General features: G+C 34.0%; 2 protein-coding genes across 2 annotated transcripts; both read right to left on the minus strand.

Moving 5' to 3' along the window:
* Nucleotides 1-900: 900 nt before the first annotated feature.
* LOC130662554 (leucine-rich repeat and IQ domain-containing protein 3-like) lies at nucleotides 901-11,001 on the minus strand. The gene is made up of 6 exons (XM_057461446.1): nucleotides 10,538-11,001; nucleotides 9,409-9,735; nucleotides 8,403-8,560; nucleotides 5,025-8,035; nucleotides 2,048-2,188; nucleotides 901-1,138 (listed from the first exon to the last, which is right to left on the minus strand). Exons 1-4 carry the CDS (start codon nucleotides 10,910-10,912, stop codon nucleotides 6,604-6,606), a joined length of 2,292 nt encoding a protein of 763 aa, XP_057317429.1. The 5' UTR covers nucleotides 10,913-11,001; the 3' UTR covers nucleotides 901-1,138; nucleotides 2,048-2,188; nucleotides 5,025-6,603.
* Nucleotides 11,002-11,150: 149 nt separating this feature from the next.
* Nucleotides 11,151-14,150, minus strand: LOC130662555 (cytosolic carboxypeptidase 6-like). The gene has a single exon (XM_057461447.1). The coding sequence runs from the start codon at nucleotides 13,202-13,204 to the stop codon at nucleotides 11,510-11,512; it is 1,695 nt and encodes a 564-aa protein (XP_057317430.1). The 5' UTR covers nucleotides 13,205-14,150; the 3' UTR covers nucleotides 11,151-11,509.
* Nucleotides 14,151-15,276: the final 1,126 nt, after the last annotated feature.

The raw sequence follows: 15,276 nt of genomic DNA on the forward strand, positions 1-15,276 counted from the left end.
ACTGAACTACGACACGGTTACGATACATAGATTAATAGATAATAGCTAAAATAGATACCTGGAAATCATTCAGTTTTAGTACCTCATTTATTTTCCCCGCGTCATAGTAAATTACTTTTATTAGGAACCAAGCAATTTCAATGATTGCGCAGCGAGTTAATTTTATTTGCCTAACTAAACGTCTATCCAGGATCCCGTGATGGACATTATGTTTTAATTCGTGATGTTATTAGCTAACAAGACACACCAGAATTCTAATTAGCACACGTAATTAAGAAATCGAGTTAATTAGAGATTGAAACATGCACCGGAAGTTAAAAGTCATATCAAGCAAGACTATTCTATTGTATCCTCTGGCATTGCAAGTTCAATATAACCAACGGTCAATGTATGGTTGATTCTTAAAAAATATTTGTTCATACAATACACGCTTTTCATACAATATAGGTATATTGTTTAGACAACAATGTCTATTGTTTGGGACAATATTGTCCCAAACAATAGACCTATTGTTGCTCATAAATTGCTCATAAATTCTTTCACCACCATTGACTAGACTAAAGTAAAAAATATGAGACCGTTTTATAGCCCCCTTAAAAAATTCCTCATAGGGATCACGTGTTAAGACATTTTTTTCCCACCATTCTTGGTATCTGGTTCAAACCAATCGCAGCTGCCATAAATATATTTTAGTCTTCTTCTTCTGTATTCACGTCTAATTTAGAGAAATAAGAATCTATTTAGAGAAATAAGAATCGTGACCAGGTTTTTTAGAATTTAAATATTTTTATAAGGAAAGCGCGCAATAACGTTTACAGTTCTGTCGCTGTCGTCATCGTCATTTAAAACAGCAAACTCAACGTTGAGATCGGTTTTCTCAAGAGTAAGCGTAAAAAAAAATTAAACAATGTAAATGTATTTACCTATATAAAAAAATCTAAAAATGATAAATATAAAATACATTTCATCCTATTTTTTGTCTTTGGCCGTAAAAATAGCAGCTGCCTTGGACGCACATTCATTGAAGGCTTCCAATACGTCGAAACAATAATGAAGTTTGTCTGGATTATCCTTTAAGCAGGTATTATAGTTTTGAAATTCCTTTTCACACGATGCATTGATGAATTGGATGAGCGGGCTAAAAAAGAAATAGTTGTACCAGATATGAAGCTGGCGTACGGATCGTGTTTAACGACACAAATTTCGCAAGGTAGTGTGACTTGCTGTTATGTTTGGCTACACTTTATTTTAAGTAACCTAGTTCATGAGCTTGAGGTTTGGCTAAAAATTTAAGCAACTACTCAGAAAGTTAAGCAAGAAGGCTTAAACCTGGATAATTTAACAAGCAATCTAATTTATTTAATAATAATTTAACAAGAAGAAGTCTTTGAATCTTTTTTTTCACGAAATTAAACATTAAAGCGAGAGATAGTGTATGGCTGAAATCTTGTTTAGCATTCTGTTAGCGATTGAGGCTAAAATGAAAATTAGAGATGTTTATAAAAAATTCGCGTAAGAGTGTTTTTTTGTAATTAAGCTACAAGATAAATAAAAAACACATTCTCGCAAAAGCACAATCAAAAATTTATTCCTCAATTCACCATGTACTTAAATGTGATACTCTTGCTTTCTCTAAGTAGGCTGTGGTTGGATCGCAGGGTATAAAGAACCAGCTTGCTTAAATAGGCCATTGATAGTTTTTCTGATAGGAAACAGATTAAATACATGATTTGTCCTTCTTACTGAAATTCAGAAGTGATTAAAAAAGAAGACTCTTGAGTCATGTTCTGAAAACATCATTCATGGCTATTTTAAAAAAGGTATAATTTCTATACAAAAAAATATTTAGTCTATCTAATTAAAATCACTCCAGCTTGTTATACTAAAGGTAGCTATATTAAGAACTGTTTTCCCATCTACAGAACAACGGATGTTTTCTGTAGCAGCGCACTGTGTACAACGTTTTGTTTACAATCTTGTATGAGACAAACAACTTAATTGTCACTCAGTGTTGCAATCACATGTCCCATAGTAACATTTGACTTACTTCGCTGATGAGCATTGGTTTAATTTCCTTTTCTCTGACTGACAAACAGTTTGCCAAGTGTCCGGGTTGTTATCTACACAATGAACATAGGCTTGGATTTGTTCGCGACATTCTTTTTCGACGTTGGTTATATTTTCGTCCCTGCGTAAAAAATAAAATTAACATTAAAAACCAACCAATCATGTATAAATCCCGAAACATTTTCACTAAAACATCTTCGGGTATATTTCTTTACAATTTTTCAGTTCATGGTTGAGAATTTGAAATTTAAGTAGTTTTATTCTTGATATGCAAAAAATTCACATAAAAGTAAAGCCAGTCTCAAAACTTCGTCCTTAAAAAAGAACTGAACTGCATTCGATTTCACTATCTGAGATTTTAAATAATATTTAATCACAGCCATAATTCTGGGTGACAAACTGGGTAGGCAAATGAAACTAAGTGGAAAAATGTAAATATGAAGTTTAGCACCAGCTACATTGTCATAATACAAAAGCAGGACACATAAGGCTACCCATAAAAAATTGTTCTTAGAACAATGATTGTTTTTGTTGTGTCACAAATCTTGTCAAATAAAAACAATGGCTTTTAGATTGTCCCTCAGCTCTGTTCACAAACTCTAAAGTTTGTTATTTTGGAATTTTTTTACACAATTTGACACGCAACAGCGTTGTGGTTTGACAGAAATGCTGATCAACTAGTATAGGAAGTGATCAGTGTGGCACACGACCACCCTGTATTTAACAAATACCACACACACAATATGAACGCGTGTGCAATGTTTTCGTCCCACTTAGAAAGAAAAAATATCCCTCGTGTTCCAATTATTATTTAGTAAAAATACTTATTTCAAAAATGCCAAGATATTTGAATTTTGAGAAACACTAAAAACAACAAGTTTTGGCCTGCACTACTTCACAGAGCAAAGTTAAAAAGGTCGTTAGTTACCGACGCAAGTAAAAGGGTGGTCCTCGTTATACAAAGTTGAAGATTTTAGCCAGGTAATTTTATAACTAAAATCCTTCTAAAAATAGAAACACGTTACCAGGTTATTATGCCGTGCTTCATCAAAATAGCTTCAAATTTCACATTTTGCCCCAAACATTGATTAGCTAATTAGAGAATAATTACCGGAAAATTGTTCAGTCATTGTTTACCTGGATAAGATTATACGGGGCGAATTTTTATTTCCAAAGCATTTAAGTCAAAGTGTTCAAAATCAGAATATTAAAATTAACAAAATATTTATCAAAAAATATTTAATGCTGTTTAAAGTTACAAGACAATGGTTACCGAGAAAAAGTGCAATCTTGGCGATGGAGAGGGCATGTTATCTGAGGTTCGAGTTAACTGAAGTTTTTATAGGAAAGCATTAGGAGAGTTCAAGAAAATGATTCGGCATAATGGACGTTCATCCACCGCTATAGTACGTATATAAAAATACAGAAAGAACTTTTCTTTTAATGAGGTCAAATAACTTGCTATGCTATCCTGACAATTCTGTGTAAAATGAAAAGTGACAAAATTTAATCAAATTCAATAAATGAAAACCGTGATAAGTTTAAAAACCAAAAGTAGAAAAGTTGAAAGTGCCAGATTCTCTGGAAATTTTGCTCCCTTTAAAACCTTAAAAAACAATTTTGTCAAAGCGTAAGCATTTGAACGAGGCAAAGCTCGATTAATAATAATTTGTACTGGTTCATCTTTACACGTATAATTATTAAGCCAGTCAATCAAAAATTTACGAATTTATAATTTGTTTTATCTTAGTTATACCAGACACGTAGAAAGGGACATATGGAAATGATTTTGAATAATGAAAGCAAAATTTCCCTCGTATGAAAATAGCATACATTGTGATTTACTCGTCCCTGGTTTACTAAACGTGCGCCTTTTTCAACGTTAAAATTTTATGTCGCCAATTTTATGGCTACGCGAGAAATTTAAATTAGAAAATTTGCAGAACAATGCATACTTGTATTATTGTGTAGTGAAACCACATCCGCCATGCTGGTGGCCAGCCATCAGATTACGTTATAATTATATGTTACAATACCACACAAAACAATGCGTTCTAAACATCGTATATTTGTCCTAAATGTGGTCTAATAAATTCTAACTTAAATGTTTTTTTTGCTATGTCCCGCTACAAAAAAAATAGCAAAACAAGACGGCTGATTTCGAATTTTGCCGCCACAAGTGATTATATTAGTTGTTTCTATATTAGAGTCGCACATTTCAATTTTGTCAATGTTCAATGCGGATTTAGGACTTCATTTATTTGCTTAAATCCATACTCTTGAAAGACGCTATTGTTGTTGACGTCAGCACGACCACTTTTCCTGAATTTCGCGACCTTTGTGGGCGCCAGCGTGGACTATTTCGTTGCACGAACACGCTAGAGGATGCCACTTAACCGCTCTCTACCTACGCTCTCTACCTAGTCTACGCATGCGCAAAAGTAGCTTCATTAATTTTGTCCACGATTGTATTTTTCATTTTAATATTACCGTAAATGACGGATTAGGCGCCCCGGTGTTAGGGAAAAAATTTCTAAATACGCACTCCTGCTCTAATAAGAGCCCCAGCCCCCTTTAGAAAAGGGGGCGCTTTGTGGATTGGCACGAAAAACAACTTATACATATAAAAAATACTATATATTTCTTTCTTTCTTTTTTGTTTTTGTTTCTAATTTTTATTCATAAAAATTATGAGAATAAAGTTTAAAAAATCGGCCTTTCTGAAAAAAAAAATTAATACACACCCCTGCTGAATTAACCGCCCCTGCCAAATAAGTGCCCCCCCTGTCAAGATGAAATTCTGAAATAAGCGCCCGGGCGCTTACTCCGTCATTACCGGTATGTTAAGTTGTAACAATATTTTTACGTATCCAACTTAGCATAATGCATAAAAAAAATTCTTTTCTGAGCATTTCGAAGTAATAAGCTAAAAACAAAAACGAAAGAAGGTTACTTACATATTTGTCTTCACAGCAACATTAGAAATATATGTGTGTTTATGTATTCTATAAGGAAAACAATGTTACAAGCAGCTGTCTGTATTACAAAATCGATGCACAATTACAGCTTAATTGTGAATTTCAACAAAATATATGGAAATGGTAAAGGATTGAAGAGAATCATTTAGGATTGTCACCTGGTGGTGATGTTTTTTTATTACAAATCTGTTGTTAATACAAATATGTTGCTCTAACATATGTTGGGAAATTTGAGAGTTGGGGATGATTTTTAAGAATATGTTTGAGATGTTATGCTTAAAATTGTAAATAGAATAACAAAGTTTCCTAGCCGTCGAGATTTGCCTATTACTAACTTTCCCTCTGCTGGAATGTGTTCTTGTGTCGACTAAAAAACACTGCAAACGCTGCATTTTCACAGAGATTATGATTAGTTTAGGCTATCATCTTCGTACCAAAGAATAAAGAATAAGGAGACAAATGATTTGAGCCCCGTGCCAAATGGAGAAACTAGATCTTTCAAAGATTTACTAAAACAGGACGCTTTGACAAGTTATGGCTATCCTCTGCCTAGCAGGACTTTCTGTTACGATAAGGGTGTTAAATTTTGTGTTTTCGTCAGTCATTACAGTACAGACATTCGTCAGGCGTCATTTATTAATTACGTAATAATAGATTACAGCATTAAAATATTTACCCCATCTACCCTAAAAAATAATTTTCTAAACTTTTACCCACTCACCCTTTTAAGGTTGCGTGAATTTCGCATTGCCCATAACAATTTTTTTTTTTATTATCTAATTTTCAGCAGTTTTAGAAACCAAAATAGGTGAAAACACATTCAAAAAAATAAGTGAAAACGTATGAAAAAAAAAAGGTGAAAGAGTGTAAAAAAAGATATGCGAGAACTTATGGACAGAAAAAAAGCAAAAAGTAAGAGCGAAAATTGCAACAGTATTATCAGACAAACATACTCAACCATTGTTTAGCTACAACTCATTCATTTTGTTTAACAACAATCCTTCACAACTAAAAACTATGTACACTTTATACTTATAAAAATATAAATAAATATATTAAATATTTAAATTCACAATTATTACATTGTCATACCTAAATTTAAAAATAATATTTGACATACTTTAGGGTGCAAAATTATAATTCAAAAGGTTTAGATGATTGGTGCTCGACTAAAACGAGACCGCGTGAATAGTATTAGTGAAAGACAGTTAAACATTTAGTGTGTCAAAATTCACTCTTTTTTTAATACGTAGCATAATTTTCACCATAGATATTTTTCTTGTCGACGAAAATGTAAGATCATAATTGTACAATCGGCTAGTTGGCCGTCACGTTTGTTTGCTGTATTTGACTGCACTTTTATAATCGACAATCGAAACATTTAAATCCAGCTGTAGAAAATTAGTATTGACACCAACTTTACTTTTCTCTGAATAAAAGACAGGGGAATTATATTTGGAAAAATATCTACAAATTAAAGTTTTTGACAACAAAGAATCTCAATTACTGTAAAGTATTACTTAAAGGGCAACAGACATCATGCACAAAAAAATTACGTTCAAACACTTGGTGGTGGCAACTCCTTTATGGCCAGTGCAGGTGTTCTCAAACCCCTTTCTTGTTTCTCTGTTCGCGATTTTAAAAGTTTTAACAAGTCCGCTTTCCTATTCAGCTCTTTCTCAGCTAGTACCGTTCTAATTTTGTGTTTCATCGCTACAGTCTCAGCTTGCATTGCCGACTTCTTACCACCCATATAATCATCCGCCAACCCTTTTCTCTCCGCCATTATGCTTTTAATTTCTTTCACTTTTTTCGCTTTCTGTTCCGTCGTTTCTTCTTTGCGACTTATCCGATCGTGGTTCGCCAAAGCTTTTCCAACCGAAGCATTCTGACAGTTAAACTCGAGCGCGAATTTATAATTTTCGCGAGCGGTATTTCGCGTCTCGTGGTTAGCTGTTCTTTTCGCGGTCAGCTGGTCGAAAGATACGTTATTGGCTTGTCTACGATCTTCAACAGCTTTGAGTATTTTCATTCGTTCGCTTAGTTTTCCCTCCACAGCGTCAGCTTGATAATTCTTCTTGTGTCGTCTCACTCGATCCCTGCAATTACGTTCGACGTCCCGTATATGTCCCACATGGTTCCTTCGCCCCACTAAAACCTCTGCGTTACGCCGGTCTCTGTATGCTTTGTCAACTGCCTGAAAATAAGACAGTCCCATTGAGCCTTGTGTTTTAAGAAACAGCTTCTGGTCAGCATTCACCTTCTTCTTTTGTAACTTTTTCTTTAGTGCTGGTGCACTTTTCAACTGCCTTTCTATTTCTCTGACAGATTTTCTTATGTCTTCGGCCCCTTCCACGGTGCGCGTGATCAGCTCCACTAAGGGGTCGTGCTTCATCGTGTGAGGCTTCTGTACGCTTAAACGAAATCCACTGTCTGCATTGTCATTATTCTTTTCACTTGTCTGCTTTACTTCTCCAAGAAATTCGTATTGTGTATAATACTTACCTATTTTAGACCGTTTTTTCAAACCGCTTATAGATTCAAGCAGACCCATTGTCTTAGCTAATTGGATCACATCCTTTGGTAATTGCTCCCTTTCGACTGGAGAAGATAGAACCAACCGCTGGATTTTCGTCTTGCCAGGCTTAACTTTACCAATATGCGAGCTTGTTTCTTTTTCTAATATTTTGGCGGCCTTTCCTTGTAGCTTTTCAAGGTCAATATTGATATGTTTTCGCACATTTATAACTTCACCTTCTATTAAGAGTGGCAGTTTCTTTTCAGGCTGAAGTGACTTATCTGATTTTAACGGAATAAAGCTCTTATGTCTGGAGCGTCTCAACTTGAGATATGTTTCGTAGTCCAACTTTAGAGAGGATAGGCTCTGATATATCAAACTGTCTTGTTGTTGTTGTGTGATGGGCGTGGACGGTGGAGGGTTAGGGTAGCCTTTAAAACTTCGATAGAATCTTTGAATAGATACAGCAGCCCTATATTACAGTTTGAATCAATGAAACAGATGAAAAAAAAGAACGAAGGAAAAGAAAAACATCGACACTGTCATCTTACCTTCAACAAGAACAAAAAAACAAAACAAAAAAACACCATAACATCACCGAAGACGACGACAACGACGACGACAATAACACAACGATGACGGCTACTATGACAATAACACAACAGCAACAGCGACAATGGAAACAATAACAAAACGACAATGCTCATCTTGTCGTCAAACAGAAAAAAACAAAAACAACACCTGACACCAGCGATAACATGGACACCAACGTCACCGACGACGACAATAACGGCAATACGACGACGAAGTCGACAATAGGAAAGAAAACACAGACTTACCACAAGCGCGCATCCATAACGTAGTTATATCGAAGTCTGACAAGAAAGCCCCGAATGTAACGCTGAATGACCAACACAGGACACCATCTCGATTGAATAGAATTGATTGTTGACATGTCTTGGTTAATGAGAAGCAAAGTTTTGCTATATGATTGATCCTGGAAAACAAACACAGTTGAATTATTATACAGGGTGGCCACTCTTTTTATAAAATTTGAGATTTCAGGACTTTTGATAACAATTCTCAACCATTTTTCAGAAGACGGCGGTATATTTTCATTAAAAAAATGATGAGATTTGAGGACATTTTCATACTTTTCCAAAAAAATTGAGAAGATTGAGAACAAAGATAAAGTTGTTACAAAATCGACTTTAGTTTAGATGAGTTTAGGAGAGACTTTTCAAAATTGAGGAGAATTAAATAGTTTTGAGGAGGTGTGGCAACCTGCTAAACTTTCTGACACCACTACAAATAGAACTTTACAAACAGTTTTTTTCGGAAAAACTCAATATTTGTTTGATCCTGAACTGTATTGTTGGGACGACCACGAATTTTTGGCAGTAAAACATGGAAGTTAACAAAAAACTCTCTAGAGATAAAATGTTAAAATGTTGGTAAAAGTTTTAAAAAACAAAATCACCATGTATCAAAAGCTTAATGTTAACAGCAGCAAAAGTTTGGTGGTGTTATTTCCCTAAAAATAAGAAACTCAGATAATCTGAATCCTATCATCAAACCCATTTATATCGACGAAAAAACACAGCAAAATTGAAATATGACACAGGTAGTAATGTTACTAGTAGTTTATTGGGATCTAAAAATTTTAAATTCCCTTTTTTAAACAGACTAACCAAAGGGAAAATTAGTAGATTTTGTAGGACAGGCATTTTAGTGAATTTCTGACGACATTTTGTATTCAATAATAATAAAAGTACTAGCAAACGAAAGTTGCTACATATAATAATGAATGCAAAATTGAGTAGATTAATACAAACAAGAACTTACCTGTTTTGCTGCCAGGTAAGACGAATTAAAAAAGAATCGAGAATGCATAGATTTGAACTGAAAAGGAAAATCTGCGTCCTCTATGACTTCTTCATCCGACACGACGCACTGATCTAGTGCTTTCAAAGTCCATATTGCGTTCACTACACAATGTCGATAGTTCTTTTTTATACTGATTGGTGTATCATTTAGTGTTAGATTGTACAATGTTGGCGAGGAGGATAGATATTTCAACTCTTCAAGTTTATATATTCCATTATCATGCATGTACAGTGTTGTCAATTTGGAAAGTGAACGCCAGAAGTCATGCTTGGGTAAATGATTGATCTAAATAAACAAAAAACTTTTAAAATATAAATTTTGCCATCTCGTTGGTATGAACTACTAGCTGTCATTTATCAATCAGTTGGTGATAAGAAAGATTAGCGATCTTTGTGAGTCAGAAATTTGGGGTTGTCACAGCTTTAAAATCTCAGCTCTGCAAAGATTTTAGAGGTCAGTTTAGGGCTCAAAATTTGGTAAAAACAATGCAAAATGCATGGAATCACAGTCCTGATATTTACTTACGCGTGCATCTAAGTGATTACGTAATGCCCAATTGAGGTAAAAATGTAAACAAACCAAGCGAATAAGTTACCTCCATTTCTGCGCACGCAGGAAAAACATGACACTATGATTGAGTGTATGCATAAAAACAATCCACACCTTGCTCAAAGTTTAGGGTTGCGTACTAATAATCAAGTCTTTTGTTCCATGAATATCAAAGATGTTGTTTTGTTCAATTGCTCTATTAATGATGATCATCATTGGAATGTTAACTTACCGATAGTTATTAAGTGAAAAATAATACAGTAGGAATTGCTAACAAAAATACTGGTTTATCATTTTTTACAACATAATAATAAATACTTTGAAAGAAAAGAGAAAGGATATTTTAGGTGAGTTCAATATTTTGGGTTCAAATAAGATTTTAGGACAGCCTACTTTTTCTTAAGTTACTTTGGAAGATTTAGGTGTGCCTGTCTTGAAAAAGCAACCACTACAGAAAAGACTTTATTGTCCAATACCAAGTAACATAAAGAAAAACAACTTTTCCGAAGAAAAAAACAACTACTATGCATATATATACCTGATTAGAATGTATATCCAAACAGATCAAATTGACACACCATCGAATTGGTTTGATATCTTGCAAAAAATTATTGCTCAAGTTACATATTGTCAGTTTTTTGCAAATATCAATTAAGCAGACATCCCGAAGCCGTTTGCAAGACAACAAAAGCAAATATGCATCACCAGGGTATAATGGCTTCTTGTTAGAGAAGGTGCTTCCATTAGAAATAAGATCGTCCTCCGTTAAAGTGTGAAGTAGGCCTTCCTTTTGAGCAGCTTCTAAAAAATCCTTTTCCAGTAATATCACATTGTTTTTTTTAAATTTGTTGGACTCATTTTCTGCATATTCTTGCCAAGGTAAAAGTTTTGGATTGCCAAAATCCACAGACATAAAGTTTGTATATCCTAAAATTATTTTTAATAGAGATTTAAAATTAAGAGTATATGGTTTTTTAAACCTATTGCTTCAACCTTGCACATTTTCAACACTAACACATTTTTTGGGATATTTTTCTCAGAATTAATCTAATTTTTCTAATCAATACCAATAAAAACAGAGCAAAGTTTCTTATGATGTAAGCAAAATTGCTTGCTTGCTTGACACACTAGGAAATAAAATGCATTTAAAATGGTTTTTGTGAATATGTACTTATTAAGATAAACTGGTATTTCGCTAACATACACTAATCTTGCATTTCTAAAATAAGTAAAAGGATTGTAAATATTCACATAAACAATAAAAAATGAACAGAAAACTATTTTATTAAATTTACAACTATATCTACAATGTAATTTACATTTTAATAAAATTAAAAATGAATGCTTTTTGTTTCTGAAGTATGTATTACATACATAGATAAAATCATCCAAACCAGACAAAAGGCATAAAAAAATCAGAGTGGCTAAAGTCTAGTGTAACTGAACCTCCTCAATCTTGTTAACCTGTTGCGCTGGAAAGCTGATGTTTACAGTAGGTCATGTTTATATACTAGGTTTTGCTATTTCTGTGTTTCAGTTTTAATTTTCCATACATATAATTATGATGGTTCAAAATATGATCATCGTTAATGCAGAATGTCTTTTTGGGAACTTTCCAACTGTTTCGCTGGCTACAACTTTCTTCATTGCTTGATTGACTTTCAATTGTTTCAGAATGTTGATGGTCGTTTTTTTCATTGCTTACTCTACTTCTCACCTTATCATAACCAAGAAAGTTTTTCCGAAGCTTTTGGGCTGCAAAACTATTTAGTTTATAATAATCAACAAATGTGCGTGCCACATTTCTTCCCAGCTTTAAATAGGATTCTTCTGTATAAGGAACAGCTGTGGAGCAACCAGAGGAATAGCTGTAAAAGGATACCTCCAATGTATAACAATTACAACGATCTGACAAACATAAACCAAGTGTTCTTCTGCTTGTGCCAGCTTTAACCGCATCTTTATTAAAAGAAGTACTGCTGAAGGAAAAATCATCAGCATTACACGACAACAAACGTGGAAATGTTGAATGCTGCTCAAAACGTTCTTCATCCTCGTATACATTTCCATACATAAATCCATTCATTGCTGTAGAATGGGCATGAATATCGATACAAAAATCTAAAGAGACCATGGGATCAGAATTCATTTGCAGTAGAAGTTGTTTTGTAGCAACAATTGATGGGTGAGCCCAAGGAGAAGGTTCTAACCAATAACGATTAAGATCAAAACCCATTAAAGAACACCTGTAATTTCCAAGCACGACACCATCAGGATTTAACATTGGCACAATCATAAATACAAGATGTTCCCTCAACACTTGAGCTACAGGATGGTTGGATATTAAGAAATCTATAATTCCTTGACATACATACGAGGCTGGGGACTCGCCAGGATGAACCCTAGCAGTAAAGAACACAACTCTTCGCTTTTTATCTCCTTTTAAATTTTTTGGACTTGTTATGGTGAGAAGATCAACATTCCTTTGTTGCACAGATAAGCATAACTGGTCCCTTTTTATGTAATCAAGGTTCATGTTTTCTATATCATTAAGATACAGCTGTAGTTTATTATATGAGTATGGAAAACAATATGAGAACTGGTAAACATCAGCCTCCCTATCAAATGCAAATGCAAACGACATGACATAATTTTTATTGTGCTCTGGAGATTTGTAGTAAAACACATTCTTTGCCGGTATTCGTTGCCACCTTGGTCTACTTGTGGATTTAACCAAAGGACTCATACCTTCTCTGTACAAACTCTTTGTCTTACTGAAATTAATAATGTTAAATATAACCTTTTGTCCGGATCGTACATTTTGAACTGTAAAATTAAACCAAACACGAAACCTTGGATTACACGTGTCTGGTCGAATAAATAAATCATATTCAAACTCAGATATACAGTCTACACGGCCCAAATTTCCACTTTGAAAACAAGCATGAAACATTAAATAACCCCGCTGAGCCTTTCCACTACTATCAGGTGGGTAGGCAATAAATTTCGACACATTACCAACAAGGTTCTCCTCTGTAGCACCATTATGGCTTTCAGTCTCATTCTTATAATTGAACAATGTACTTTTACTCTGAAACACTGAACTATCATCATCATTTGAACTTTTAGATGCCATTTCATTTTCTAAAAGATAATAAATGAAATTCAAGACTGGGCCTAATATGAAATATAATATATATACCATATATATATATATAAAATTATCTCTCCTTTAATAAAAATAATACATATCAGAAAAGATGGCAATTATAAACACTTTGCAATGCATTATGATTCACAGCTATGGAACTAAAATCAGGCTGTGAAATCCAATGCGAATCCGCGTATTTGATTTGCGCGTTGACTCTTGTGACCTCTGATACCGCAAATCCAATCACATTCACACAATTAATAACATTAGTCACAATACTTCTACTCTATTTCTACTCTTCAAATATTGGTGAATCTACGAACAAACACTTTGTTCGCTGCCAAGATCAACCATTTGCTGCCGATGGTTACCATTTTATTTTCACTTTATTGGAATTGAATACTTTACAGAATGATTATTGATCATCACGAATCAGGCCCTTGCGTCCAGATCATTGGGAACCTAATTATTAGGATGAGTCTGGTTATCGACTTCAACTTTTTTTGCATGTGATTTTTTTTATTGTCATCTTTTCAAAAGTTTATTACATGAACGACGTCTCGTCTCAATGATATGTTTACTATGTCTCTCCAAGGACCCCTGTATTCAAAGGGTATTTCCGTAAGGTATATATAGTTACCATGGATTCTGTACTTTGCCTTTAATCTCAAAGCACAAAATATCAAAAAAGGCGCATTTCCTGAGGGCAAGTTTCAGTCAGCCAGTCGGCTTTGGTGATGATCTTCCACTCACATAAAGAAAATGAAGTGTTTCATATCATAATAATACTAGAGAAAGAAACTATAAAAATTGGATTCCCGTATGGAATTTATGAGAAACTAAATTGGATTCGCGAAAGCTAAGAACCACGAGAATCCAACTAGATTCGGAGGACTCATGAAGTGGTAGTTGCGAGAATCCAAATGAATTTGCGATAGCTAAGGTCGGATTTGACAGCCTGAAGATCATTCCTAAGATTATGGAAAAAGTTCTCTGTTAATTAGCAACACTGCATGGCTAGGATCTACCATATTGGTAATTTCACCAGAAACTTGTGTACAGAACTGTGAAAAGGTTTGTTAACATTGTGGTTCGTGTTTATTTCATGTTACGCACGAACCACAATAGCCCATGATGCATATTTTTGAACACGAACAAAAATTAAACATTACACTGTGGTGTCCATGATATATAACTTCTATTATAAAACAACAAAGACCATATTAGTTTATCAATTAAATCAAAAATTAACGGCAAAAAAATAAATGAACACTTGTTGTTTTAATTCGTTGTCATAAAGCTAGCTATATCTATTATATAGCTAGCTTTATGATTTTAATCGTTTGGAATCAAAAGCGATGTAAAAAAGCATTTCTATCGCCACTCTTCGTTCTTAAACTTTTAAAATGCAATCTAAAAAATCATTTCTATCGCCGCAGAGAAATTGAACTTTTCTAGACAAATGACAATTCGTAAAAAAAATGGCGTCCAATGCGAAAAAGTATACACCAAGCAAAAACTACCAATATGCTTTTTAAACTTGATAAAATCTGAAACAAACAAATTAACTTTAATGAAAGACTTTTTTGAAAAGAAAAAAAAATTATACTGGCTTTAAAAATGTTGGAGCTCGCGAAAACAATCGTGGGACACACAATCCTTTGTCAAGATAATAATATTAGCGTGGTGGCCACGATAGAATGTTTGAATGTTTGTTATACATAAAGACCATGATTTTATCGTGCTTCGTGTGCACCACGCTCGTTACACGAACACGATGTTAACAAACCTTTTCACAGTACTTTACTTTACAAAACATACAGCATTGTTGGGGTACCTACTGATGAGAAAATCTTTGTTTAGTGGAGTAAGACATTTTAATTTATACCTTGTAAGCATTCAATAAATGAAAAAAACTATATTATTATGCAACTAGACAGGCTGGAGAATATTTAAGAATAAATTCTCATCGCTATGCTCTTCTCCTCACATTCCCTTTGTTAATTTACTTCACCAAGTTTACCTAACAGTGCCTCTGTTTCTTTAGAAATAAAAGAAGGTGCATAAAAATGTTTAAAACAGTCACAAGCTAGAGCTGGAGAATAAGTGGGCAAGTATTTCAGCTA

The sequence above is a fragment of the Hydractinia symbiolongicarpus genome, chromosome 10 (genome assembly GCF_029227915.1).
Source record: "Hydractinia symbiolongicarpus strain clone_291-10 chromosome 10, HSymV2.1, whole genome shotgun sequence".
In the NCBI taxonomy this organism is placed as follows: domain Eukaryota; kingdom Metazoa; phylum Cnidaria; class Hydrozoa; order Anthoathecata; family Hydractiniidae; genus Hydractinia; species Hydractinia symbiolongicarpus.

What these genes read in the sequence shown, in the direction of transcription:
- LOC130662554 (XM_057461446.1), bottom strand. Translation starts at nt 10,912, where the DNA reads ATGTCTGTGGATTTTGGCAATCCAAAACTTTTACCTTGGCAAGAATAT. An exon ending in CTTACCTGGCAGCAAAACAG is followed by an intron (nt 8,561 to 9,408) that starts GTAAGTTCTTGT and finishes TTTGTTTTCCAG; the next exon opens with GATCAATCATATAGCAAAAC. An exon ending in GTTATGGATGCGCGCTTGTG is followed by an intron (nt 8,036 to 8,402) that starts GTAAGTCTGTGT and finishes ACTGTAATATAG; the next exon opens with GGCTGCTGTATCTATTCAAA.
- LOC130662555 (XM_057461447.1), bottom strand. Translation starts at nt 13,204, where the DNA reads ATGGTATATATATTATATTTCATATTAGGCCCAGTCTTGAATTTCATT.